Below are 27,240 nucleotides of genomic sequence, written 5' to 3' on the forward strand. Positions count from 1 at the left end.
GCTAACATTAAACATTCTGAACTCGAAACAGAAAAACAAAAATTGAGTCCAATAGCACCTTTAAGACCAATAAAGATTTATTCAAAGTGTGAACTTTTGAGTGCATGCACTCTTCCTCAGACTTTGTTGGTCTTAAAGGTGCTATTGGATTCAGTTTTTGCCATGCTACTGCAGGTCAACACAACTACCCACCTGAATCTATCTTGAAACAGAAAAGGTTGAATCCAAGACCATTCTTGCCTTTCGCTGACTTCTGGAGCCTTTGATGCCACATCTTAAATCCTGAGGGTCAACTCAGGGGGCTAAAATCTAAGGATAGAATCCCCTAATGCAAGCAAAGATGTCTTCTACCCATTCAAAGGTAGTTATACTTGCAGTCCAAGGATTAACCATGAAAGCTAAACAGTAGCTCAGTCATCTAACTCTTTTTTTGATACAAGAGACAAATTATGGAAGGAATACCATTGCCCTCATGCTCTGGTTCTGAACTTCATAAGGCAGATCCATCCTCCATGTACCCTTCTTCCAGTAGTGGGTTCCTCCAGTGTAAGTAGGTTTTCCTGTAACATTAGTGCCATTTAGGTTGGAAGAAGTCTCTTTAGAATGGAGGAGCCTTCAGACTTGATCCAAAGGAAAGATGTGACATAAATATTTTAATAAACAAACTTTTCTTGGTGGTGTGATAGGATCCACCCCAGTACTACTTCTCTTAAAGTGAACTGTGAGTTCTTACAGTTGGGAAGTCTAAACTTCTGGCTACTGTTATTTCTAAATTTTAAATTCATGTTAATATTCTATGTTTAAAACAAGCATGTTCGTTTGGACATAGCCAGGGGGGAAAACCCAGAATGTTAGATTAGGTAGATATTAGTCCAATAATTCGGCAATTGTATTTTATGTTTCGTGGTTTAGCTGAGACAAAGATAATAGGAAAGATTTGAAAGGTGTGTGTTATTGGCATTCATTGGTATTATTAAAGTGAATATGAGATGGGACGTTCAATTTATTATCAGTTTAGATAATTATACCCTGACTTATCCCTAGGGGAGACCCAAAGCAGCTCAGAACATTTTATCCTCACAACCGCCTTGTGTAAGAGAGTGTTTGGTCTGCGGTCTCCCCCTGAGCTGCAGTGGTAGAGTGGGCATCTGAACCGGGGTCTCCCAGATCTCAAGTGGACACCCCAACCACTACATACTGGACTAAGCTGTGACAACAATGTTAATGGCTGCCAGCCCTCCTGCACTGCTAGGGTGAATTGCTCTTGGATCACAGCCCACACTGCAGGAACCACTTGGGTTTGCTTACTCTTAGCCACTAATGACCTTTCAGGCCTGCAGGCCACTGGGAACTTCCCCAGTAAGTGAAAGCATCAGGCAAGATATCTGAATTTATGGAACTATTTGTTCAGTGTAAGAGGTGCTGATTCATTTAGTTTTGTGAATGGTTTTGTTCATTCTCTGCAGACAATCGTTGTTAAAGAGGATGATGTTCAGCAAATGAACCCACCCAAATTTGACATGATTGAAGACATGGCCATGCTAACCCACCTTAATGAGGCCTCCGTGCTGCATAACCTGAAACGGCGTTATTCAAAATGGATGATCTATGTAAGTAAGGGAATGTGACACTGTCCAAGGATGCCAGGTCTTGATTCAGAGATGGAAGTATGACTTGGACAGGAAAAGAGCTCTTCCTGTTCATAAAAAGCAGAGGCTTGGCTCTTATTGGGCCACTCCCTCAGGCAGAGTAGCAACTCCTCTGACAGAATGGTTATTCCACATGAGGACGAAGGAAGAGCAATTTCCGCCCATTTTCCCACCACTGCTGAAGATTCCTAGGGCCATTCCGCACAGTGTTAATGTTGCTGAAGAGTTACCATTGTGTAACACTATTTATTTTTCTTTATTCACAATGTCATACACAATCTGCAACACTCCTGCAACACTCCCGCAAAAATCACTTCGTTGTAGCGCTTTTCAGGGAATCCACAAAAGTGGATTCCCCCTAAAAAAAACCGCTACACTCTTAAGAACAACCTACAGCACATTCAAAAATGACATGTGCGTTCTCAGTATAGTGGTAGCAAGCATGTCCCTTCCTAAGCTCTCGCACCCGAGCTTCCGGCGTTGCGATCACCATTTCCCACCCCTTAAATCGGTAAAAGCAACGAATAAGCAATGCTTCTTTGGCTGAAATCCCTCCACAAGCAATTGTCTGTAAAGTTTCCAAGTACAATACAGCCCCCTGTTCGACACTGCCCGTAATTTCAGCCAGAAATAGCATGGGGGGAGGGGTGTTTACTTTAAGAGCATGTAAACGATTAAGCGCCAGTTGCTACGCCAAGCGAAAAAGGTCTTTCTGATACATTAAATGAACGAATATGCATTGCTACTGGTGTTTCCGGGTTTTTAAAAAACAGTTTTTAAAGGGAAACACGAACACAACAGTTAATTGGCTGTTCTGTTTGATTGACGGCCAGAGGCGGGAGGAAGCGCAGAAACATATTGCCTCCTTTGTTGCGATATCGGTGAGACCGGAAACCTTTACGTTACGAGAACAGCGCTAGTGGGAGAGCCTTTTCTAGATAGAAAGGCTTTGTGCGTTACCAAGACTTGCTGCTTTTGCTTGCAGCACTTTTCAATAGCGCTCAGATTTAGTGACATTGCCCATTGTGCGGAATGGCCCCCAGTTTTCCTCCTACATGATTTGAGTCCACAAGCCCAAAAGAGTCTAATTTGTGGGGAGCAAAGAATAATGCAGTGTGTGGAGGGGAGAGATTCCTTCCTTTAGCATGACCCCACTCATTCTGCATAGTATTCAAACCATATTTCCCAGGACATTCCTTGCCATTTCAAAGAGTGGTGAACTAGCATGCCATTACATTCCTGTCCTTTATCCCATGCTCCAAGAAATGTCTTCCTTTCTCTGGTTGCAAAAACATTAAGATAGCTTCGATCTTTGATTAGCAAGAGTTCAGAAAGTTTTTAAAAATACATATTATTATATTTGCAAATATACTTGAGGGGAAGAGCAAATAAATCATATGGCCAATTGCTATGTGGGGTCTTTGTTTCCTATTTCAATAAGCAGTGAGAGAGGGAGGAAGAGGCTACAGAATAATTGTTTAGGGTTAACAGCAAGGTTCAAAGTACCTTTTAAATATAGTCAGCATTAAATTGCCCCCAAAGCTGCATATATTACAGGTATTTAATTTTTTTTCACTTTTTTATGCTTCATGGTAAGCAGAGATAAAACACTCTTGAGCAGTAATTACACACATTCCGAAATGTGGGCCAGCAGAATCCCTTTTCAGCCGTATCCTGTTACCAAGCATATGTATAGAATGCGCTACATGTGATCCTGCCTTGTCCCTTTCAGGCAAAATGGACCTATTGGAAGGATCCTATGTAGCATATTCTCCCCATTTGTGTTGTAAAACATAATGATTGAAAAAGGGTAGGGGGTGACCTGCCTAAATGGCTCCTCCATCACTAGAGGGAGAAAACCGGTAGCCATCTTGTCCTCTGGTTTCTCTTCAGATCGGTAGCCATCTTACCCTGCCTTTTCCTTCTCCTCAGACGTACTCAGGCCTGTTCTGTGTCACCATAAACCCATACAAATGGCTCCCAGTTTATACTCCTCCTGTTGTAGCTGCTTATAAGGGCAAGAGGAGATCTGAAGTCCCGCCCCACATCTACTCCATCGCAGACAACGCCTACAACGACATGTTGCGGAGTAAGTGTCTCGATCTTTCTCTTATGAAGTGTTTGCTGGAAATTGGCTTGACACTCTCTTTGGCGCACAGGAAGCAAAATGTGCCGCTGTTTAGAACATTTCTTTTGAAGAATGTAGCTGATAGCCTAAATAAATGTAAAAGTTTTCTGGCACAATGTCCTCCTGTTACAAGTATTGGATCCATACCTACACATGGGAAACATCTTACTAGGAAAGTTTCCAGGGAAGAGAACAGAGTCTTTCCCCTCAGAGCCGGTGAAGACATAGTTTTTAAAAAGATTTTTTCACCCTGTTTGCTTTTATCTGTATAAATTGATGTCAGAAGCAGGAGCCTGTGGAATGCTTCAAGGGTGACTAGCCAAATGGAGCTTGCTATTTTTCTTTCATTACGGACGTTGTTTGCAAAATGGCAGCCGTCCCACATCAGAGGCTGGACTGCTGACATGGCCAGGCCCCTCAAGGAACCTGTTTCTTACATGTATCACCTAACCCAGGATGGAACTTCTGTATCAGCACTCTAGCAAATTAATTGTTCAGAAGAAACACATAGTGCAGCTCTCCCAGGCTGATGAACAGAATGCAGGAGAGGAGGTACATATATTTGCATGCCTCATGTATACGGAACAAGCTCTAGGCATGTGAAGTTTAATCATGCTGGGAGGAAGACTAGGCTAAAACCCTTTTGTTCGCTTTCAAATACCCTTTTGTTGTAGTCATTTGGTGAAAATCATTTAATGAGCAAGATGTCCTTGAAGTGATAGAAATATTTATGGGAAACCTGAATGTAGCTGAGGAGTGTGTGAGTGCCAGACCCAACTCCCCCCACGCTTTTCTTGTTAGCCCATGCTCAAAGGAACAGCTCGCACCCTAATACTTTCCCCTTACCTTGCAGATCGCGAGAACCAGTCCATGCTCATCACGTAAGTGAACATGTTGCTCTCTATGCCATTATCTTGTGCTGTGAGAGCCAGTTTGGTGTAGTGGTTAGGAGTGCAGACTTCTAATCTGGCATGCCAGGTTCGATTCTACGCTCCCCCACATGCAGCCAGCTGGTGACCTTGGGCTCGCCACGGCACTGATAAAACTGTTCTGACCGAGCAGTGATATCAGGGCTCTCTCAGCCTCACCCACCCCACAGGGTGTTTGTCGTGGGGAGAGGAATGGGAAGGCGACTGTAAGCCGCTTTGAGCCTCCTTCGGGTAGGGAAAAGCGGCATATAAGAACCAACTCTTCTTCTTCTTCTTCTTCTTCTTCTTCTTCTTCTTCTTCTTCTTCTTCTTCTTCTTCTTCTTCTTCTTCTTCTTCTTCTTCTTTGTAAGTGTAAGTGAACTGTAGGCAGAGGAAAATTTCCATCTCTCCCTGTCAGAAAAGTATAGCCAGGTTTAGTCATGCCACAGGGGTAGTCAAACTGCGGCCCTCCAGGTGCCCATGGACTACAATTCCCATGAGCCCCTGCCAGCAGTCGCTGGCAGGGGCGCATGGGAATTGTAGTCCATGGGCATCTGGAGGGCTGCAGTTTGACTCCCCCTGATCTAGGACCTCTTTGCACTCCTCCCCTTTCAACTTGTCACATAAACTCTCCCACATACACGCCCAGGACAGATTTCCTGGCTGTTATATATCAACTAACAGCTGCCACAGCCCTCCCGGGAGTATACTGCCAATGAATGCTGCATAGGAGATTCCTGTCGGTGTGTGATTTCTCATACTTCTCTGCACCATCTGTTTCTTCGGGCAACATGCTAAGTAGTTCCAAGGCAGACATCTCTCATAAGAAGCCTAATTAAACTAATCCATTTCCCAAGCAAAGATCCCAAGGCACCCACAAACAAAGCTGAGCAAAGCTAGAGTAAGTCCTGCACTTCCTGTGACCCACAGAACCAGGCCGTAGCCTTCTAACTATACACTGTGTCTTGGCATGTGCTTGCCAAATTCTTACTGCTGCTACCGGTCAAGAACCAAAAACAGGTCAACCAAGGGCCTGTTGGGCCACTAAATGGGACCAGGGCAGTTATTTCATTGGATGGGTGAATTAGAACTTGAATAGTAAAACACTGCTTGATTGGAGGAACCCACTGAACCTCTGGAGGAACCTCAGAAAGGCGGCTGGCAGGAGATCTGTTTGGAGAGGGCAGAAGGAAAGCAGGTTTTGTAATGATGGTTTATAACAGCTCAAAGGAAGAATAACGGGGTTTCAGAAGGGCTGGGGATACTGTGGTATAAGAAGGGGGAGGATATTAGAGGGGCAGATCTGGAGAGGGAAGAGATGGGGAGGAAATGAATGACTGTGGGAAAGAAACAGCTGAGGCCAGACTGTGAAGACAGAGAAGGGCCAAGGCACATTCACTGGAATGGCCTGGGTAAGGATGCTATATAAAGCGTTATCTGCTGCCAGAACCCCCCTGTTGTGTGTAGCCTTGGCCATGGCCTAATTAGGTAAAGCAGGGGCTGTTAGCTGGAGATGTTTGGCTCCTGTCCTGCAGAGGCCTCATTCCCCCCCCGCCCCGCCACCCTGTGAGTGTGGCTCTTTGTGTGCTGGGATTACAATGGAAGAACAGCTAACTATAGGCATGAAATCAATGCCCGGCTAGTGCCAGAGGGCTTTGCAGGCGGGAGGGTGAGACTAGCACGCATGATAAAGAAGCCTAGACCCAGGAGCCACCCTGCTGGGCTTGGGCCAGAATGTCTCTATTTGGGGGCTTTCTACTTCCTTCTGTTGTACGGGTGGATTAAACCTTCCTGGGGTGGATGCTGGAACGAAAGGAAGATCCCTCTCCACTCCATTACCTCTTAACAGGCGGGATTTGAAAAAGTGTGTTTGGCTTAGCAGAAATATGATGGTGCTTTCTCTGTACTAGTGGAGCACGGAAGGAATCCAAGTGAGGAAAGGAACCCAGTCATTCCCCAAGTGGTGTGAGGGGAAGCAGAGGCGGAAGGTCAAGCACCTGGCATGCTCTCAAGGCCGTGCCGTGCCTTTCCTGGAGGATTGCTAACGACTTGCCTTTGCCCATGGCAAATGGACCCAACAAGAAAGAACTGCTCAAGAGCAGCTGCCTTCCCCCCCGTTCCTTGTCCATTGCCTCCAATGGAAAGTGCAGCTTGTAAATAGTTGATGTGCAGGATGAAGTTACAGTGTTTGCAAATACAATAAATCCAAAGTAATGAAGAAGCCTCTATATCATTAGGCTGGGCAGCTCTCGGTTGGGGAATGGCTGGAGGGGAGGAGGGGATGGATCCCCTGGATGACAGCTCATCTCCAAACCATAGAGGTCAGTCCCCCTGGGAAAAAATGGCTGCTTTGGAGGGTGGACTGCATGGGATTGTACCCAGATGAGGCCCATGTCCTCCCCAGGCTCCACCCCCAAATCTCTATGATTTTCCCAACCTGGATTTGGCAAGCCTGCTCACATCTCCTACCAGTGACCAGAGGGGACCTGGCAATTTGAGAGGAGGGTGAGATTTGGGGAGGGGAGGACCTCAGCAGGGTATAATACCATGGAGTCCACCATCCAAAGCAGCTGTTTTCTCTAGGGTAACGGATCAGGGTTGGCTATAACAGCAGGTAATCTCCAGCCACCACCTGGGGGTTGGCACGCATATCCATCATTCCCCTCCACCAGTGGTCACATGCAGTCTTTCGGTAGAACTCAGTCCTGTAAGCCATTGTGGAGTAGGTGCAGGTGTTCAGCTCATAGCCATCTAAGCTGAAGTTCAGAAACAAAGATCAAACCATTGTGTGTGGCATCATCCATCCCTTCAGGAGCAATGTTAGATGGGCTTCCTCCACCTCATATTGCCCTTGGATTTTCAGGGGATGTTGTGCAGATTCCAGCAAACCCATTTGAACCACCAATGCTTCAGTATTCAGCCCTGTGTAGGAGATCCCCTGGGTTAGCCTCACAACCCCACATCCCCAACTCTGTTGCATATTTCTGGGAGGCTGGGAAATTGACTGCTTCTGTGTGCCTGTGTAATGTTGGACAGTAGCCGCCTCACTTTCTTGATCTGTGTATTTTTATTACTCTAAGCGGAGAATCTGGTGCTGGTAAGACTGTAAACACCAAGCGGGTTATTCAATATTTTGCCATTGTCGCAGCCTTGGGTGACTCTCCGGGCAAGAAAGGAGTAAGGGCCTTGTTTGAAAAACTCTCTCTCTTTTTGTTGTTGTTGCTGTTTTTGCTGTTTTCAGTTTCTTTTGTTTTTTGTCTTGTTTTGAACTTCTTTGGTGTTTGGCAGAGTGCTTGGATGTGGCTTTTTCTTTGACTTTGAAACAAGCAAGGCTTGAAACAGTTGGTTTTGGAGAAAGAGGTTTTAAAAGTGGACACTTAGACCCTGCAGAGGGTGCTTTGTGGATTTTTGAAGACTCTTTCCTTTCACCGCCATACTTTTTCTTTTTAAAAAAGGGTAAAAATACTCCCAATTGTTTGTAATTCTTTCTTTTAAGCCTTGCTTTTTGCAGTCTTGCCCTGTTATCCATATTGCTGATTTTGATTCTTCTTCATCATGTACATTTTTTAATTCTCTTTCTTTTCCATCTTGCTATTTCTCTTCTTTTTCTTTCCTCCCTTTTTTTTCTTTTTGAGATATCTTTGCAGTTGCTTTTGACGTTTTTGGACTGTTTTTTCAGAAAGAAATGCACCAGCATCTTTTTCCTTCCCTGGACTTGACTTTTAACTCTCTTACTTCTTGATGCTTTTCTTGATCTAATCTATTTAACATATTTTTGTTGTATTTTTTCAATTGTTAATCTTTTCTGGATTGGAACCCTTAATGCTTTTTGGATACTCTTACAGAAAAAAATTGGAATGTTCTCCTCTTTAGCTGGCAATTGTTTGTGTCTCTGATTTTCTGTTTTTAGAATTGTAAATGTATTTTTCTTGCTTTTCTCTAGATATCTCCTGCCACTAAAACTGGGGTAAGTGTTGAAATGGTGATGTTGATACAGGAAGTGCAGAAATCACATCCCTCCTTCCTTGCCTTGTGTTCAGCCTTGTACAGCACCTGCAGATCCCTGCACCAAGCCTGCAGGGCCTCACTACTCAATGTATTTTTCCTGAATCAGAAACTGGGAGCTCTGGGCTTCTCAAGCGTATATAGGCCCAAACTGTATTGGGACTGTACTGTGTGGGGACAGGGAGCTTAAGCCTTTCTCTCTCATGCATTTTTCCACCCTGAAACTGCCCTGTGGAGCCTCTGTTAGCTCTAGTGGGAAACTATAACATGACTGATGGATGGCACATTCAGTTTCTGCAACAGGGCAAATAGTCCATTTCAGGTTGGAAAATGGACATGTGGCTGGGGATAGGGTGGGCAACATGCCAGGTTGTTTTGGGGGTGGAGCCTGGGGAGGACCGGGTTCCAGGAAGGGAGGGACCTCTTTAGGGTACAACACCACAGAATCCATCCATGCAAAGGAGTCATTTTCTCTGCAGTCTGGAGATCTGTTTTCATTCTGGGAGATCTCCAGGCCCCACCTGGTAGTTGGCAGCCCTGGCAAGGGCTCCTAAACCCCCTTTCTTGTGCACCATGGCCCCAGTCTGAACTGAACAGAACTCTCAAACCATGTCTGTTGAGTCAACCCAGGCCAGTCCTAGGAGTGTATCATATAGCTAGGCCCACGGTTTCCCATTTATGTTATAGCACAGTTGTGGGGATGAATGTGAAACAGAAGAGTAGTGCTTTAGGGATCATTGAGGCTCTGCATCTAAGTAATGTACCTAAACAAAATAAATTCAAGGTCCCTCATAGGGTGCACACACAGGGCTCTTGTTGCCAAGAGCAAATGGTACCCCAAGGGCTAGGATGACCTTTGGCATAGCCAGTCCCTGCAGAGCCTTGCTTGTGAGCATGGTGTTATACTGTTAGATTCCCTTGCATCCAAGGGAACACAATGCTAGGCATGATAACTGTAGTCCATTAAGATTAGAAATTCAAATATTGGTGCTGATGCAGAGTTCTTTCCATTAAAAAGGAAAGGAAAAGAACATGAAATGCCAAAGTAGCCAGTAAAGACGGCCATGTTTTCCTAAAGATGACTGGACTCATTCTGATGTTTGAGCCTCTCCCACACAGAGTACCCCATTGACACAGCTGCCCAGAAAAGAGGAACACGTGACTGGAAGCATATGCCAAAAGAGATGGTTGCTTCCAATGAGTCATGCGGCCCATTTATCTATTGTCTCCCCCATGCATGTCACTAGTTATATTTGCAGCCATGATAGCTCATTCATCTCTTTGGCCACATGGCTGCGTTCAGGGGAGTCAATTTGTATGGAGGAGCTATAAATGTCTGCATCAGCCCAGAGGAATCTTTGGCGAAATCATACCCAGCCTCAATGATCACTTATTTATTTAGATTTCTGCCCTGCTTCTCAAAAGAGGCCCAAATTGGCTTATAATATCACCCCCCTCCCCTGTTGGGCAAGAGTGAATGGCCCTAGGTTACCCAGTGAGCTTCCACGGCAGCGTGGGGACTCCAAGCTGGATCTCCCAGATTTAGTTTGATACTCAAATCCAACCTTGCAACTTCTTCTTCTTCTTTTTTGGTCATGACCCTTTTAGGAGCTCTTCTTGGGTTCCAGGGCATCCTGTGGCAGGTTGGCTGCTTGGGCAATGAGTTAGACTGAAAAAGGCCTGAGCTATACTCAGCTTTTCTTGTCTTATATATGTGCATGATGGATTTCTAGAACATTCAACCAAGAGGAGCATGTGCATTCATTGCTTTCTTGAATGCATTAATTTAGGCACAAACAAAGGAAAGGATTACCTTATTACCCCTGCACCCGCCTTGATGAAGGTTGAACTTTCTAGCAATTAATGATGTCATACATGACAAAAAGGGTCATTAATCTGTTCAATTATCAGGGGGGCCCTAAACCCTTCAGGCTCCTCTTCTCACATTTTTCAGTCTGTGGCCCCCTTCAAATATGTGAGGGCCCCCCAAGGGGCCACATGATCCCTGTTGAGAATGGCTGCTCTAATCACTATGCTCTGATGGCTGTCGGGTTCACCAATGAAAATGTTGAAAATACTTAGGTATAGCAATGGTCACGTATTTTGATCTCACCCGACAAAACCTCTTGTTTTATGGTTTGGTGCTATTCTGAGTGATATGAGACATGGTGTTAAAATTCCAGACTTCACCACATCATATTTTCAAATGTATCTCTCATGTAAAAGCCTAGCATATCCATGACATCCCATGAGGAGCTGGTTTACTATACATGGGAACTTTTTTTTTTTTGCTGTGTAAGGCATTTCTTCAGTCTGAAGTGGTATATTCAGTAATTTTACTACCTCTTATCTGCCATTTAATTCTGAATAATGTGCCGACTAGCTCCAAACTATTGGGCAGGTGCTTGTTGGGCCCTTTCTAGTAATGAAATGGCATGGTATTTCAGCAGTGATTGAGAGCGTTGGTTAGGGCTGAAGTGAATAATAGTTTCCCTTGCACTGTGTTGCTCGACTTGCCCTCAGCAGCATTCAGGGGATCTGAATGATTCTCTGGTTGCATCTCTTAGGGTACCCTCGAAGATCAAATCATTGAGGCTAACCCAGCTATGGAAGCCTTTGGCAATGCCAAAACGCTGAGAAATGACAACTCCTCGCGATTTGTAAGTATAGTCAAAGTTACCATGCTAATGTATAGAATTTACACAGACAGTATAAATGGGGGTTTGATTGAATATAAGAGCACGGTGGTCTTAAGAAACAACAACAGGTTCTCAGGAACGGAGCAATCCTAAGCAGGTCCAGTTGGAAGTTCTTAGGATCGCAGTCACAGTGTTCTCATCTGTGGAAATTATTCCCAGGCTAGAGCCCAAAAGAATGTGGGAAAAGCATCCATCGGACCAAATGGGGTGGGACATAGCTCAGTGGAATTGGTTTATAGGTTTATTGATGTTTCTATTTTTATTGTAAACCATCCTAAGCCCATTTATGAGGAGGGGCAGTATGGAAACCTACTAATTATAAAGAAAATAAATATTTTGCATGAAGCTTCATATCCAGTTTACAAAGAACATTGGATATCCTGCCAGAAGGTTTTCCTCCTGCTATCTGGAACAGAATAGGTTAAAGACAATGTTCTAAGTAACTTCAGGTTTCCTTAGGCAGACACTAGCTGGATGCATGTATAGAATGGGGAAGTGATATATGAGCCTTGCTTTGCTCTTCATGGCAATTAACACCCAGGTAAGAAGAAGTAAACGGTAAAGATTTATTGCGAAAACTGTAAAGATGTGATGATTTATTGCAAATGTCCTCATTAATTTGTCCAATATATGAACTAGCTTCCTTGCTGTTACATCTTAGGGGAAATTCATCCGCATCCATTTCGGTCCTTCAGGGAAGCTGGCTTCTGCTGACATTGACATCTGTGAGTAAATAGCTCACACCTTTGTTTAACAGCATCAGAACACAGCAGAGTATAATACTGGAGCCCCATAACACAACTTGTTGTCTTTATTCCTAGACCTGCTGGAAAAATCAAGAGTGATTTTCCAGCAGCCAGGAGAGAGAAGCTATCACATCTACTATCAAATCCTGTCTGGAAAGAAACCAGAGCTCCAAGGTAATAGGCCTTAAAATAATGCACAGTGAGACCTGACAATCATGGAAAACTTGGCACAGGATGCCAGTACTGAAATGCTCAGCAGTCTGCAGTCCATTGCTGAACAACCCCAGCTGCTGTCCAGCTCGACAGAAGCTATAGCTGCTCGTGCCTTTGAAAGTCAGGTTAATCCTGTGTTTGTGCCATTGGCATTAGTGCTTTATAGCCGTGCATTTCTGAATGGGTTCATTTTTCTAGCTAGTAGGCCAGTGGACTGATTGGGTTCCTCTGATCTAGATGATTTTGAGAATAACAGGACATTTCTGAGTAGAGAGAAACTCTTGTTGGTCATTGCATTTCACCGCTTGTGTGGGGAGAACGCGTTATGTGTGATCCTCCGAATACATGCAAATGACATTTTGTCTGAAATGGACACTGTGCATATTTTCAAAGGCTACAATATGCACTGTCCTCCTTTCAGACAAAATGGTGATTGCATATATTGAGAGGATTGCATACTCACGTATTCTGGAGAGCGGGCGGAGAATAAATGCAAATATAATTAAATTAACAAACATGCTGCGGAACACAACAACTTAAAAGGGCTCAAGTGTTCAAATGCATCTGCCGGGACATGCAGGCCAAAGTAATTGCTTTTTATTTATTCACCTACAAGGTGAGGAATATGGGAAGAGGGGATCATTGGGAGTATTATTTTGTGAACTATAAAATGTGAGCTGCCTTCAGCCACAAGGACATAGGGAATATTTTGACACATAAGTATACCATGCCTTGGTTAGATAACTTTCCTTCAGCTAAAGATGCAAATAATCCGTTTGTGAACCAGGGAATCTAACTGTGTTTGTATTATGTATAATCTTTTAAAAGATGCAAATAAAAGTATTGTGTAGGCCTCAGACTATTCAGAGAGGCACAAAAGAAGCTCCAGTGTTGTAAAAGATGGTTTACTTTATATATACATTATATATCTTTGTTTGCTGGAGTGGCATTACCCTGGCAATTTATTGTTTCCCATTTTGCCTGGTATTTGAATGGATAATAAGCCATCATAAAATGTACCGTGGATGTTAATAAGCCTGCTTCAGCTCTGATTAGTAAGTGTGTTGGTTGGAAAGTTAAGCAGAGTTACACCCTTCTAAATCCATTAAAGTCAATGGGTTTAGCAGCATATAATTCTGCTTGGGATTGCACTGTGACAGTGCCATACTGTGTAGTTACATTTTGGCATAGCAGGGATTTGGATCTGAGCCTTCTACATTCTAGGCTATCATTCCAACACTGTGCCACCTTAGAAAACTAGCCAAATTGTGAAGCAATTGCATTACTGTAACTAATGGCGATTACAATTACTGTAATCTTTTGTGAACGTTGAGTAAGATCGCTATAAATGTGAACAATTCACTCTTTGGCTTTCATCCTAGAAGAGCTGGGTTAGCCTACAGGTAGAAATTAAAAATGAAAGCCTTTACAAGAAACCATGCAAACTCCTCAGCAGCAGCTATTTTAAACACAACACAAGAGCTTGTGTGGGGACCTTTGTAGATAAAGAGGTGGCTGTTAAGAGAACCTAGAAGTTATTTATTTATTTGTTTGTTTGTTTGTTTATTTATATTTCGATTTTTACTCTGCCACTCTTGGCATGTGTCATCTCACGGCAGTTTGAAATATAGGAACAATAAAACACAATAAGTCCATAGAAACCTCCATTAAAACATTATCAACAGTGTCAAAGATGGCAGTATAAAGTTATCTAATACTCCCAACCCAGCTCAGCTGTTCCAGCCTTAGGGCCAGAACCACGGCCCTAAGTAATATAAGTTCGAGGGGGTTTTGCTGTCCTGCTAATTTAGCCTTGGCGGTTGCAAGGCTAGGAGAAAAACAATGCTCACTTCTGCCCCAGCTATGTGCAAAGGAAGCCATTACAAAATAAAAATAGTAAGTTGCTGCCCTCTCTTTAGTATTCTTGGCTTCAAGGAATTTTTGGCAATATTTGATTGGTCAATAGGCCAGCATGCCAACCCTAGATGGAACAAGCTGCGTAAAACTATGTGCATCCAGAACTGGATTAAACTGTTTGGCTCTGGTAACCTTCTCTGTTTACAGAAATGTATCCCACCCTCCCTCCCTCTCGCTCATTGTTTGCTCCTACAAAGCTCCCACAAATAACATTGTATGTAGAGAAGGCCTTTATTTAAGCAGCTGACCCTTGGATCTCCCTGAAAGAGGAAGGCAACTTTTTCCATGGAAGCCAACGCCCACTCCTGCACTGATTGGCACTGGAAGCATTTTTCAAGCATGGAAACAGATACTATGAAATAGGAAATATTGGCGAACCCTTTTCCGACCACAGAGATGGCTCTTGTGGCATTAAAGAATCTGGGCTGTTTTTGCTATTGGGTGACAAAACAGTTCCTTATTAGGCCCGTTTGGAGAACTCTGCCGAGCAGTAATCTTATCTGGTGGTCACAAGACCCTGGCCGGCCACTTCTAAATCTGTCAGCAGCCCAAAGAGATCGCTCGCAGAAAAGGGCCTTAGGCAGCTTTCCTCTCAAGGTGGTGCTGCCATATACCCTGGGTGGGGCTTCAAGGAAATGAATGGAAAGTGACTTCTGTATCACCACCAAGCAGTTTCTGGAAGCCTGATGTGAAACGCAAGGGCTATGAATGATTCATGTCAAGAAACATTAGAGGATGAACAAGAACAAACAAAGCTTCTTGCCCACTTGTGCTCAGCATCATCCTTCAGTAAATAGCATCCTCCGATAAGTTAACCTGTTTAAGCTTCTCACAAAGATAGTTTCAGAGGGCAACCATCTTAGCCAGCATTCTACAGGAGGAACAAAAAAGCTATTAATTTACTTTCATTAATGTTAGTTGCATTTACACAAACTGTGTATTGTCTACAATAGCTGAAAATACAGCTAGCTAGGTGGCAACATTAACCCAAGAAATACATGGGGAAACCCACAGGAGAATGGTCAAAATCTCACTTGTGAGAGGGAATGAGGAACTTTACATTCATGCTTGCGAACTGAAATAGATTCCTGTGGGAATTAGTGATCATTCATATGTCACAATTTGTACTTGGGAAGCAACACCTGTCATACAGAACTCAGGTGCCCAACGTGCTTTAAGCTTGTATATCTCCAGTACAGTTTTTGTGAGCAAGATGTGTGCAATGGGAGTTTGGTTCGTCCTTGGATGCAGCTTGCTTGTATTTAGCAGGCAAAGCCATGATTTGTACATGCAGGGGCCTCCTTGTGGATGATACAATAACAACAACATGATACAACATGATACCAAGACTGCACTAAGAACTCCCCCACAAAACCCCAACTTATGTACACAAAGCAGACAATAGATCTCCCCGCCCATGAACGCAATTGGCTAGATTAGCATTGATTGGTTTAAACTGATAGGCTCAAGCAGACTGACTCCTTGCTGCACATTGGTCAGTTCTGTGTCTGCTTGGATCCTGCCTCAGACCTCAAGCTCAGCCCTCAGCAGACCCACCTATACAACACCAAATACTGTAATTTCTTGCTCCTTGTTACATTTTCAGGCCAAAGTCAAAATCAACACTATCAAACATAAATAGCTGACAACATGGCCAAAGAAATACGTAATAAAGAAATAAAACATGGCCATCAGTCTGCTAGTTCAAATTGGCTTTCTCTCGCAAAGCATATCATAGAGCATAAAGTTCAGTTCTTGTTTGTTCCTTTCCAGATATGCTTTTGGTGTCTTCCAACCCCTACGACTATCACTTTTGCTCACAAGGTGTAACAACTGTGGACAACCTAGATGATGGAGAAGAACTCATGCTAACAGATGTATGTATTTTATTCACTAGGTACAATCTAGGGTACACAAAATTCTGACCATTAATTTCAGGGGAAACTTTAACCATATGCTTTCTACTGAAAACAATAGGTTGGCTTAATTTTTGCTGTGTTGTGTTCTGCTTTTTCTTTGTATCTTTTAAAAAGTATTCTTACCCACCTTCCATGGAGTGACAATTCTCTGTCTACTTTTCATTTGCTCCTATTCATTCATGCCTCCTTGCCTGTACTCCCCTTGGCCACCATTCCTTCTCTTGGCACTAGAGGGCATTTGGGGGCTTTAAAAATCACAATTGACACCTCACAGGTGTCATACTGACATACTAGCTCCTTTGAATTCTCAGCTTTTTTTTTAAAGTAAACCTCTATCATGGGAAAGGCCATGACAAAAAGGACTAGTCTTGTAACTTTTTTTTATAAAAAAGAAGCCATCTAGGAATTTAGAGGAGTTATTAGACACGTTAACACAAGAGAGTGGGAAGGTATACAGAGACAAAGGGTTAATTTATGTGATGCAAGTTCATTTTCCTTGCAGGGCAAACAAATTCTCTGAAGGTTGGCTTAAACCAGGGAAACAGCATGGGGGAGAGTGCTGACCCTCCTCTCCCCAGCATTACTGCTCTGAACTGATTTGATCTCCTCCCATGGCTGTTATTAGCCAGCTATTTTGGGGGAATTCAGCCAAGGAGTGCCGGTCCTCTTGCACAGCTTCCCCTTCAAGGATTCAGAAGCCAGAGGCAAGACAGAAACATTGTGCACCCGGGGCATCCAAGTTCTGGACTAACCAAATAGGACCCAATGCCAAATTCTTTCCTTTCTTCGCATTAATAGCTTGAGGCCGCTGGGATGTTCACCCTTTTGTTTCTTTCTGCAGCATGCCATGGACATTCTAGGCTTCAGCCCTGAAGAGAAATATGGCTGCTATAAAATTGTGGGAGCCATCATGCAGTTTGGCAACATGAAATTCAAGCAGAAACAACGGGAGGAGCAAGCTGAGGCTGAAGGCACTGAAAGTAAGGCACTGGAAGTGGCAGGCTAAACAAAGGCAGCATTGACTGGCAGGACTGGCACTTGACTGAAGGATGTAACTCTGCTTGGGATGGCCCAGAAAATGACACCTCCTGATTGCTCACCTTTGATTCCACTGCAGGTGCTGATAAAGCCTCTTACCTCATGGGAATCAGCTCAGCTGATTTGATCAAGGGACTGCTCCATCCTAGGGTCAAAGTTGGAAATGAATATGTGACCAAAGGTCAGAATGTAGAACAGGTAAGTAGCTGGTCTAGCATCTTCAATTCTACATGGAATCTGTTCGTTGTGGGCCCTGCAAATAGCTTGTGTAATGGCAAGACCTTCCACAACTGTATATTAAGGGTTTGGGAAATATGTGGCACGATTATGCATTGGGTTGAATCTAACCAGGTTTTTCTCTTGGTGGAAAAAGTCAAAGGGGGTGGTCCTCTTTGGCCACCAAAAAAGGCTGTGCTGGGATCACGAGATGGACAAAAGCCATATGTGACTTGGGTACTGTAGTGAAGGGGGGCTGTGGCTCAGTGGCTCAAGATTGCAGAATTATGGTCCCCCGTGTCTGTTGGTCTCAATGATCTTAGACATGTGTAAATCTGCTTAGGGTTTCATTGTTGAGTTTGCAGGCTCAGAGTGGTAAGGCAGCAGACATGCAGTCTGAAAGCTCTGCCCATGAGGCTGGGAGTTCAATCCCAGCAGCCAGCTCAAGGTTGACACAGCCTTCCATCCTTCCGAGGTTGGTAAAATGAGTACCCAGCTTGCTGGGGGGTAAGCGGTAATGACTGGGGAAGGCACTGGCAAACCACCCCATATTGAGTCTGCCATGAAAACGCTAGAGGGCATCACCTCGAAGGTCAGACATGACCCGGTGCTTGCACAGGGGATACCTTTACCTTTATCTTTATTAAAGCTCATGTTGATCCATACTGATTTATGTAACCACTCTCCTTTATCTGTGTTTGACTGTGATGTCATCAGGAGAGGAAAAAAATGTTTCTTCTTTTGAACTATTGTTACATTTTCATTTGCAGGTGGTGTATGCAGTTGGTGCTTTGGCCAAAGCCACCTATGACCGTATGTTCAAGTGGTTAGTTCATCGTATTAACAAAACCTTGGACACTAGACTGGCCAGGCAGTTCTTCATTGGGGTTCTCGACATTGCAGGCTTTGAAATCTTTGAGGTAAGTCTCAAAACTGTCCTTCAGAACCACCTCAGTACATTGCACATGGAGAAAAGAGAGCACAGAGACCTAAGCAGATCCTGCATTGAGCAGGTGGTTGGATAGATGGCCCCTTCCAATTCTATGATTTTCTTCACAAAGCCTATGGAACATCCAACCCATAAACTCTCTCAGTCTAAAACAGGGGTAGTCAAACTGCGGCCCTCCAGATGTCCATGGACTACAATTCCCTTGAGCCTCTGCCATGGACATTTGGAGGGCTGCAGTTTGACTACCCCTGGTCTAAAACGATTGCTGTTACACTATGTGAATGCAAGGCTAAAAAACTACAGAATTCATTCCAGAGGCTCACATGACTGTTTTTTAAAATATTTTGAAACTGCCATGAACCTGATTTCAGTATATTATAAAATAACGAGAAAGTTTATTGTTTAGGTGCCTAAAAACCTAAGCACTGTACAATCAATGTAAAATAAAACAATGTCCCACCGTGTAGGCTTATGGTCAAGTATTGTACTATTATTATGAATTATTGAACTCAGTATTGACATAGCAACCCACTGTACTCTTATTCCACCCTCTTGGGGATTTTATTTTATCACATGGTGACTAATTTAAAGGGTTATCTCTGCTAAAATGTACATCAGTGTTACAGTTTAGCAATTATGGCTGTCTTCCAAGAATTCTGGGAATTGTTATTTGGTGGGTGTGGTGAGAATTCTCTGTTAGAGATCTATATAGAGGTCCCACCCATCAGAAGGATAACAATACTTAGCATTCCCACTGAAAGTATACCATTTTGTACCTGTGTGGTGGATGTGCCCTATCTGGTGTTTTCACACGTAATGTTTATTATATTTTTTCATTTGTTTTTCTACCCATCGAGATTGCTCACATAATCAAAGAATGTTCCAGTGGTCACACAATAAATGTAATGTCTCCTGATAAATACTGGCAGTATTCTGCCACCATTTCACATCTATGGTTTCCTTATATTCTGTGTTATCCATGGATTGGGCACATTTGGACATAATTTCTAGCTTTTAGCTATGCAGATAACTGCACCTCCCAGAAGATACAAATTTAGTTCTAGTGTCACATGTAACCATGCTGCACTATTTAGGAAAGCAATCACGGGCTGTTTTTTGCTGAGGATACAGTGCCAAGGGCTATGTTACCAAAACTAGGTGCATTTAACCTCTGTGGATGTGTGCCCACATTTAACATCTATGTATGTGTGGCAGACAGTTCCACCAAGATAGAAATAAGCCATAGATCATACATGAGAAATCACTGTACATGTTCAGCATTATTTTTTAAATTACACTTGCCCTTTTTGTACCTCCTCCTTCACTATTGGGAAGTGCATAATCTTGCAATACAGTGGGTAGCCATTTCAGTTGCTATCCCAGAATGCATCCTTTCAATGCAGTCCAGCATCTCATCCAGGATTCAGAATGGAAATACAGCCAGTGGTGCAATACCTTGGGTGTAAGGCACACTGCTGCATGCCATGCTAACTAACATCTAGATTAGATTACTGGAATGTGCTCTACATGGGACTGCCTTTGAAGACTGTCTAAAAGCTTCAGTTGGTACAGAATACTGTTGCTAAAGTGTTGTCTGGAGAGGGTGAAGGGGACCAACAGCCTTGTTCTGTGTACACTGGCTTCCAATTTGCTTCTGGGATAAATTCAACCTTTAAAGCCTTGTGCCACCTGGGGCCAATATACCTTTAGGACCACCTTCTCCCAGACAAGCCTACCCACCTACTCCAGGCATCCTCAGAAGCCATACCTGGGGTGCCTCCCGCCATCTGAAGCTAGATGGGTGGCAACCCCAAGAAAGGGCCTTCTTTATCCTAGTGCCAAATTTTGGAACTCCCTCCCTGGAGAGCTTTGTCTGTCTCTATCAGTGTCTTTTGCCAGCAGATGAATTTCTTCTGGTACACCTCAATAACAGATACCGACCCTCTTTCTAGTACTGTTTATTTATGTGTTTTAACTGAATTATTGTATAATTTAAACTGTATTTTAAATTGTTTAAATCTTTTAATTGGGCTTGGAAGAAGCATATATTTTTTTTAAAAAAATAGAACAAATCAACGGTGAAGTTTCAAAGCACTCTGGCTTTTGTTTTCCATCTGCAGTACAACAGCTTTGAACAGCTTTGCATCAACTTTACAAACGAGAAGCTGCAACAGTTTTTCAATCACCACATGTTTGTGCTGGAACAAGAAGAATACAAGAAAGAAGGGATCGAGTGGGTCTTCATTGACTTTGGCCTGGACTTGCAGGCTTGCATTGATCTGATTGAAAAGGTAATGCTGGGACAGGATGGTGTGGGAAATGTAGTCCGATGTCCTCGAAAGGGATGAGGGATTTGCATGCTGCAGTGTCCAGTTCTGGTGCCCTCTGGCTTCCAACCACTCTAACAGAAGTCCAACAGCGGTTGGCCAGTCATTTTACAACACAGTACAATAATCCCCCGACTTCTTAAGCATACTTGCCAGTTCCTTATATTTCTGACTGAAAAGTGATCATATTCTTGTTTGTAAGTCGTTTCTAATGCTCAAAGCAGGTTTACTCCCAAGGACACTGACTCGAAACAAAACACATTGACTAGCAGGAGTGCAGTTTCTGGCCGGAAGAAAGATGCAACAATGGATTGGCTTTCAACATGGCCACAACTTTTATTAACATGTTAGGGTTGGCACAGTGTGAGAGGAGGCCCTCACCTGGGCAGTCTGCTGACTGCTATCCCGTACCAATTCCTGAGGAACAAGGAGTCTGTCTCGTTTCCTTGCTGGGAAAACAGGCCCCATGCCCTCAGGCATACAAGCTTAACTACAACATTAACTCTATAACATTATCATAGGGTGGGCGGGCGGGAAGCTGTTCAGAGGCATTCAGGCAAAGAGGCCAAGTCCTTAGCACATAGCGCCTTAAATAGGTGCGCTTTGGACATGCCCTGACAGGTGTGCATGCTGCCGTTGTGCAGCATGCGTGCCTGAAGCCGAAACTTATCTAATCCTCCCCTTTCTTCTTTGCACACCCCACCGCAGCCACTCACAGCCCCCAACCACCGTATCGGGTCCTGTTATACTTTGCATGATAACTATAGACTCTTTTTTAGTGGTGACAATCCTTTGTAATACATGGCAGCAATTATATACTTTATAATTCCTATTCTAGAAAATAATAACAGATGAAGCTTGTCTCATGATCAATTTCCTTGTCTTGCAGCCAATGGGAATCCTGTCCATTCTGGAGGAAGAGTGTATGTTCCCCAAGGCATCTGACATGTCATTCAAGGCCAAACTGTATGACAATCACATTGGGAAATCCCCCAACTTCCAAAAGCCCCGTCCTGATAAGAAGCGCAAGTACGAAGCCCACTTTGAACTGGTGCACTATGCAGGAGTGGTATGTTTTGTTATCCTGGCTACCATATTCTGGGTTTTGACTGTTGTTTTTCTGTATTTGGCCTCTATTACCTGTTGCTTTGTTCTGATTGCAGGTGCCCTACAACATTGTTGGCTGGCTAGATAAGAATAAAGACCCCCTGAATGAGACGGTGGTGGCCATCTTCCAAAAATCACAAAATAAACTGTTAGCTACCTTGTATGAGAATTATGTGGGCTCTTCCGGTGAGTTGCATTCCTCTTTGTGCTCACTCCATATAATATTATACATGGTATACATCACAACATAAGAAGCCTGCTGGATTGCACCAAAGATTTATCTAGTCCAGCATTCTATTTGATGTTTCCAGGAACCCTAAACATTAAGCAGCACATGTCCTTGAGACCCATGTTCCCTTCCCCACCAAATGATACTCAAAGAATCTATCTTTGGAAATTTATATGCTACTGCAAGATTAGCATTTCTATGTCTCTGCAAATAGTGCTGGTCTGAAAGGGAACTGCCATTGATCAAACTTCACTGCTGTGTTATGGAGTTTTGGGGGCACAAGGAGATATGGGAGATGGGGGTGCCACCAAGATCTTTGATGTAAAGCAGAAAATTGGAAAATGCTATGAGGGCCTGACCCGCAAACAGTTGAGCTCTCCACATGGCTGTTTCAGCACCTTGAAAGGGGAGGTGGGGAGAATCAAGAATGCCTGGCACACATATCCCCCGTAGGCCCATTCAGGAAAGATAAAAAGTTTATTGTCCCCTTTCTCAAAAATACCTGGGATAATGTATCGAAAAATGTTATATTTGGACACCCATTCTGAACTGTTCCAAACCTGGTACATTGACATGGACTCTTCATTATTTTATCCCCACATTGCTGCACTCTTGTATTCCTTCATTTCATTTCTTCTGCCCTCTCCTTCCAAGGAATTGAGAGTGGTGCCCATGGGGTGGTCTGTCAGTTTTCTATCCAGGTACCAACCAGGCTTAGCATCAGAAGTGGAATGACCGTGGGAGTCCTGCTCAGACCATTCTTTGAGCTTGTTCATTGCTCAACCAATGTATTTCATTTAGGACTTTTTAAAATCACACCTTTCTTAAAAAAACAAAACAAAACCAAGCTGACTTAAGACAGCAGCTAATGAAAACGATTCATATATGAAGCCATCAGTCATGATTGGTAACAGTACTAAATATATGTCTGCAAGAAACCACTGCAGGGAATAAGGGGGCCCGCATTACAGTGGCTGATCTGCTTTCTCCAAGGTGGGGGACAGAGGGTAGCTATCGAGGTAGAGCACTTGCACTGCTGCCCACTCCTTTGTGGGGTGTCTCAGGGGTGCAACTCTCTCTCTGACGTTATTCAAGACCTGTATGCTCCCTCTAGCACAGCTGGTCCGAGGGTTTGGCCTGAGATGCCATCAGTACGCTGATGACACCCAGGGGGAATAGGTAGTTAGTTTATTAGCCAGATTAGTTGTTGGACAGAGAGTTGGTTATTCTTAGTGTTTAAGTTTTAGAATTGTAATATGTAATTAATAAAGTATCCATGTATTCTAATATGTTGTAAACAGTCTAGAAATATGATAATAATGATAATAATAAAAGCATTCAAGGCAGCCAAATAGAATAGCCAGTAGATTTCCATAGAGCTTGGGCTGTCTCCCAAATCTTGTCAGCCTGAACTCAATGCTTCTCTCAGTGAGGATAATAATAATGTTTGTGTTGCATTTGATAGATGAAGTCAGGCCAGGTGGCAAGGAGAAACGCAAGAAGGCTGCTTCATTCCAAACTGTATCCCAGCTGCACAAGGTAAGCAAATCACTCATTAGACCTGGCAGAATCCCATTGGTACTTCTGAGCAATCTGGACTTGACGTAGCTGTAAGGTCTTGAAGGCATTAAGACAACTAGAGGCTGACACTGCAGCTTGAGTATTCTGATTTGCTGGGAGCATGAGTGCTCCACAATCCATTTCTTCCTGTCTTGCGAATGTTATCATTTCCCACTTGATTTGAAAAAGGTACTAGAATGCAGGAGGAAGCTGGTTCCCTTTGTGATAGGGGAGTGTTTAATGATGCCCTGTTACATCTCTGCTACATGGTTCCTGGCTGCTTCTCCATTGCTGAGGGAGAGGCAGTTAAGACTTGCAGTGATGTTTAGATAATTTATTACATGAACATCACTTTAAGTCTGTGCTATTTCTCTCCTCACTCTTGACTGCGGGAAAGACAACCTTTGGGAAGAAGAAAAACAATGTGGATTTTGCAGGGGTCTGAGCCTCTGCCTTTCTGTTTTCTATTCTGAGAGAGAGTCAGAGGAGTGTAATGCACTCCACACTGATCCAATGTGAGTCAGAGGCATCGATTTCTGGGGGTATCCCTCATAGCTGAGAGCATGATCCAAAGACCACAAGTTAAAAAGACACCAAGGCCTTCTTATCCTGTGGTGAACAGGGCAGGCTGAAAGAACAAAGGCTGAAGCATATCTTTGAATCCACTGATGACCAGAGATTTTTAGATTGAAGGATTCCTGACTTAACTATGTGTGAATGGTTGAGCTGCTTGTAGTGATGAAGGACAAGTTGAAAGCAAAACATGGTGGTGGAAAGTCCTCTCAAGTCTCAGGTGACTTAGCAGCAACCCCATAAGATTTCAAAGGCAAGAGATCAAGAAAGATGGTTTGTCATTCCTTGCCTTGGTGTAGCAACCCTGGATTTCCTTGGTAGTCTCCTACCCCAATACTAACCCTGCTTGACATCCAAAATCTGACATGATTGGGCTATTCTGGGCCATCCAGGTCATGGCCAAATAAGAGGTGCACTCTGGTTTTTAGAGCAAAAGACCCACATCGGGGAGGGGGTGAAACCCTCCCTGTACCCGCTGCTTATGGGAGCATGGGAAGAGAATGCAGAAAGGTCCAGGATCAGTCCCTGCCATTTCCAATGAAAGGAGTGAGAAAGACCTAGCTCTGCTCTCGACCCTGCTCACTATGGTCCAGAACTATGGCCCGATTCACAATAACTTCATATATTGGATGCCTGTAGGCTCCTCCCCACTTCCTCCTCTGGAGGAGATAATTTGAAAATCTTCAGAAAGTTCTGATCCTAACTGTGCTAAATACACATCTCCAATGCACCCTGCAGGACATCCTTTATATTCTGCTTAGTCTTGCACATGACAAATCTTGCATATTACAACATAATTAACAATGAATATCTGCCTTACAGGAAAACCTGAACAAACTGATGACCAATTTGCGTGCCACCCAGCCCCACTTTGTCCGCTGCATCATTCCTAATGAAACGAAGACCCCAGGTACACAATTGCACACAACAGGAGGATATGTCTGTGACAGATTAGAATGACTGGAGGGGGGGGGGCTGCAATTTGTTTTGTTTTAAAATTTGAGATCTTTTAAAAAAACAATTTCTTAGCTGTAAATAATACATAATCAGGCAATTATAAGCAGAATTGCACCCTTGAAGTCCAGGGGATGAGCACAGTCCTTAGGATTGTTCTGAAAGTGTCTGATAGTTTAACCATCAATACAGTGGGACGTGTGGCTGAATAAAAATGCAAAAGACTTGGATGAAAAGATATTAGTCTCATATTCTTCCTTTCCCATCTCGCTTCCTTCCTTCCTTCCTGTCTTGATTTTATTGCAGCAATTTAGTTGAACTCCATATGAGTTTATTTCCCCTCTTTTTTAGCTCTACCTATGAGAAGGAATAGTTTTTTTCCCAAATTTCTGAATGACTCCTTATTTTTAAAAAGTATAGAGAGTTGAGGTGAAGTCCCTGGAGACCTGAGGTTCCCTTCTCTCCCGCGCAGGTGTCATGGACCCCTTCATGGTGCTACACCAGCTGCGGTGCAACGGCGTGCTTGAAGGCATCCGGATTTGCAGGAAAGGATTTCCAAACAGGATCCTCTATGCTGACTTCAAGCAGCGGTAATACCCCTTTCCTTTCACCTCTATCGACCACTGGTCAGTCTCAGTTGCCAGACAGCTATGAGAAATGTTGGTCATGTGTTTTTCTGCATGCTGGCAATCATGGAATGCAGTTGCCAGCAAAGAATTCGGTGTACTACAAAGTTTATCAGTTTTATGTCAGTTTAATTCTCATGGCTCCCCCTCACTGCCAAATCCTGGGAATTGCAAATGAGGATGCTAAAAATGGGCCTTTAGAGAGCCCTGTCCTCCTAGGACAGTTCCCGTGGTTCCTTCCGAGAGGGGAAATGTAGTAGAAATTGAATGTGAGCGTTGGTGAATCTGAGCCTGTTCGCCACATGCATGAAGTAAAATGTTAGTCAGGAAGACCGAGGGGGGAAGAAAAACAAAAGAAGTCTGTGACATTTCCAGCACAGGTCAAGAACAGGAGTTCCCTTAAGAACAGCAGCTTTTGCCAGCAATGCTGAAGAATTACGGCTAGAGCTGCTCCTTGACATGCTGTGGTTGACTCTGCCTGCTGGGGCAGCAGTATTTTGGCTGAGCCCAACACCCGGTGTCAGAAGTTCAAAGGTGCCTCAGCTCAAAAGGCCCTGCTCAAGAATACACAAACAGGGATACTTCACAGTGACAGTACGTGGGGATAACCCAGATGCCAAAGAAAAGAAAGAGGGATCGTTATGCCGTTTTAAGTACATCATGTGAACAGTGTCAGGTTTCACTTTTCAGCATACAAGTTTCTAGCTTTCTTGATTGGGGGGTGGGGGGAAGGAAACAGGATGCCCATAAGCAGTGACTGGTGAGGGCTTTGAACCAATGCTGGTAAAAAGACAACAGGACTTTCAGGTCTTCTCGGGGTGTCTGCTTGGCTGTTGTATGGAACAGGAAGCTGGAATGGTGGACCACTGGCCTGATCCACCACAATTCTCTTGAAGCTGTGATTTCCTCAGTGCAGAGTCTTACGGCACTTTCAGAGGGGAAAGCAGTAGAAACTCCTCAACCATCCCAACAAAGAGGCATTCTTGCTTCCTAGCATCCACTTCATGCTGATGCCATGGCCTTTATCCTTTCAGCTACCGGATCCTGAACCCTGCTGCCATTCCTGATGACAAGTTTGTGGATAGCAGGAAGGCCACAGAAAAGCTGCTGAATTCTTTGGATCTTGACCGCACCCAGTATAAATTTGGACACACTAAGGTACGGGATGTGCAGTGTGAATTGACTAATCTGCTGTGCTATGAAGCGAAAGCTTTGGGGATGGACAGAATGTATAAATTTAAGGCTGCATATAGCCTCTCCTTACAGTAATATCATTTTTTGCTTTCGACATTATTTGTTTTCACATCTCTCACTTATTGTTAAGGGACCAGCATTCTTCCTTCTTTGTTTCTCCCTGCATGCCTTCTTTTGCTCTGTGTCTACGTGTAGCTACCTTCACAAACAATGGAGTAGTTACGGCTTACAGATAACGTCTTCCCTGTCCCCCTGGAGTAGCATTGTGTGTGTTGGGGGAGG

The 27,240-nt window shown here is 43.7% G+C and overlaps 1 protein-coding gene across 3 annotated transcripts in view; it reads left to right on the plus strand.

The window, feature by feature from the left end:
* The window catches only part of MYH7B (myosin heavy chain 7B), a 54,502-nt gene that overhangs the window by 6,993 nt on the left and 20,269 nt on the right, over window positions 1-27,240 (plus strand). For 2 of the 3 annotated variants that reach the window (XM_077335260.1, XM_077335259.1), the window contains exons 4-22: window positions 1,467-1,610; window positions 3,582-3,738; window positions 4,631-4,658; window positions 7,767-7,863; window positions 8,630-8,653; window positions 11,259-11,351; window positions 12,052-12,115; window positions 12,212-12,310; window positions 16,040-16,143; window positions 17,027-17,165; window positions 17,303-17,421; window positions 18,210-18,359; window positions 20,509-20,679; window positions 21,605-21,784; window positions 21,879-22,008; window positions 23,517-23,590; window positions 25,007-25,094; window positions 25,611-25,728; window positions 26,799-26,922. In XM_077335260.1, the coding sequence (XP_077191375.1) occupies window positions 1,467-1,610; window positions 3,582-3,738; window positions 4,631-4,658; window positions 7,767-7,863; window positions 8,630-8,653; window positions 11,259-11,351; window positions 12,052-12,115; window positions 12,212-12,310; window positions 16,040-16,143; window positions 17,027-17,165; window positions 17,303-17,421; window positions 18,210-18,359; window positions 20,509-20,679; window positions 21,605-21,784; window positions 21,879-22,008; window positions 23,517-23,590; window positions 25,007-25,094; window positions 25,611-25,728; window positions 26,799-26,922 (2,103 nt within the window). Of the gene's footprint in view, window positions 1-1,466; window positions 1,611-3,581; window positions 3,739-4,630; window positions 4,659-7,766; window positions 7,864-8,629; window positions 8,654-11,258; window positions 11,352-12,051; window positions 12,116-12,211; window positions 12,311-16,039; window positions 16,144-17,026; window positions 17,166-17,302; window positions 17,422-18,209; window positions 18,360-20,508; window positions 20,680-21,604; window positions 21,785-21,878; window positions 22,009-23,516; window positions 23,591-25,006; window positions 25,095-25,610; window positions 25,729-26,798; window positions 26,923-27,240 lie in introns of those variants that run through there. The other variant, XM_077335261.1, reaches the window with a different exon arrangement.

Source organism: Paroedura picta, chromosome 4 (assembly GCF_049243985.1).
Source record: "Paroedura picta isolate Pp20150507F chromosome 4, Ppicta_v3.0, whole genome shotgun sequence".
In the NCBI taxonomy this organism is placed as follows: Eukaryota; Metazoa; Chordata; class Lepidosauria; order Squamata; family Gekkonidae; genus Paroedura; species Paroedura picta.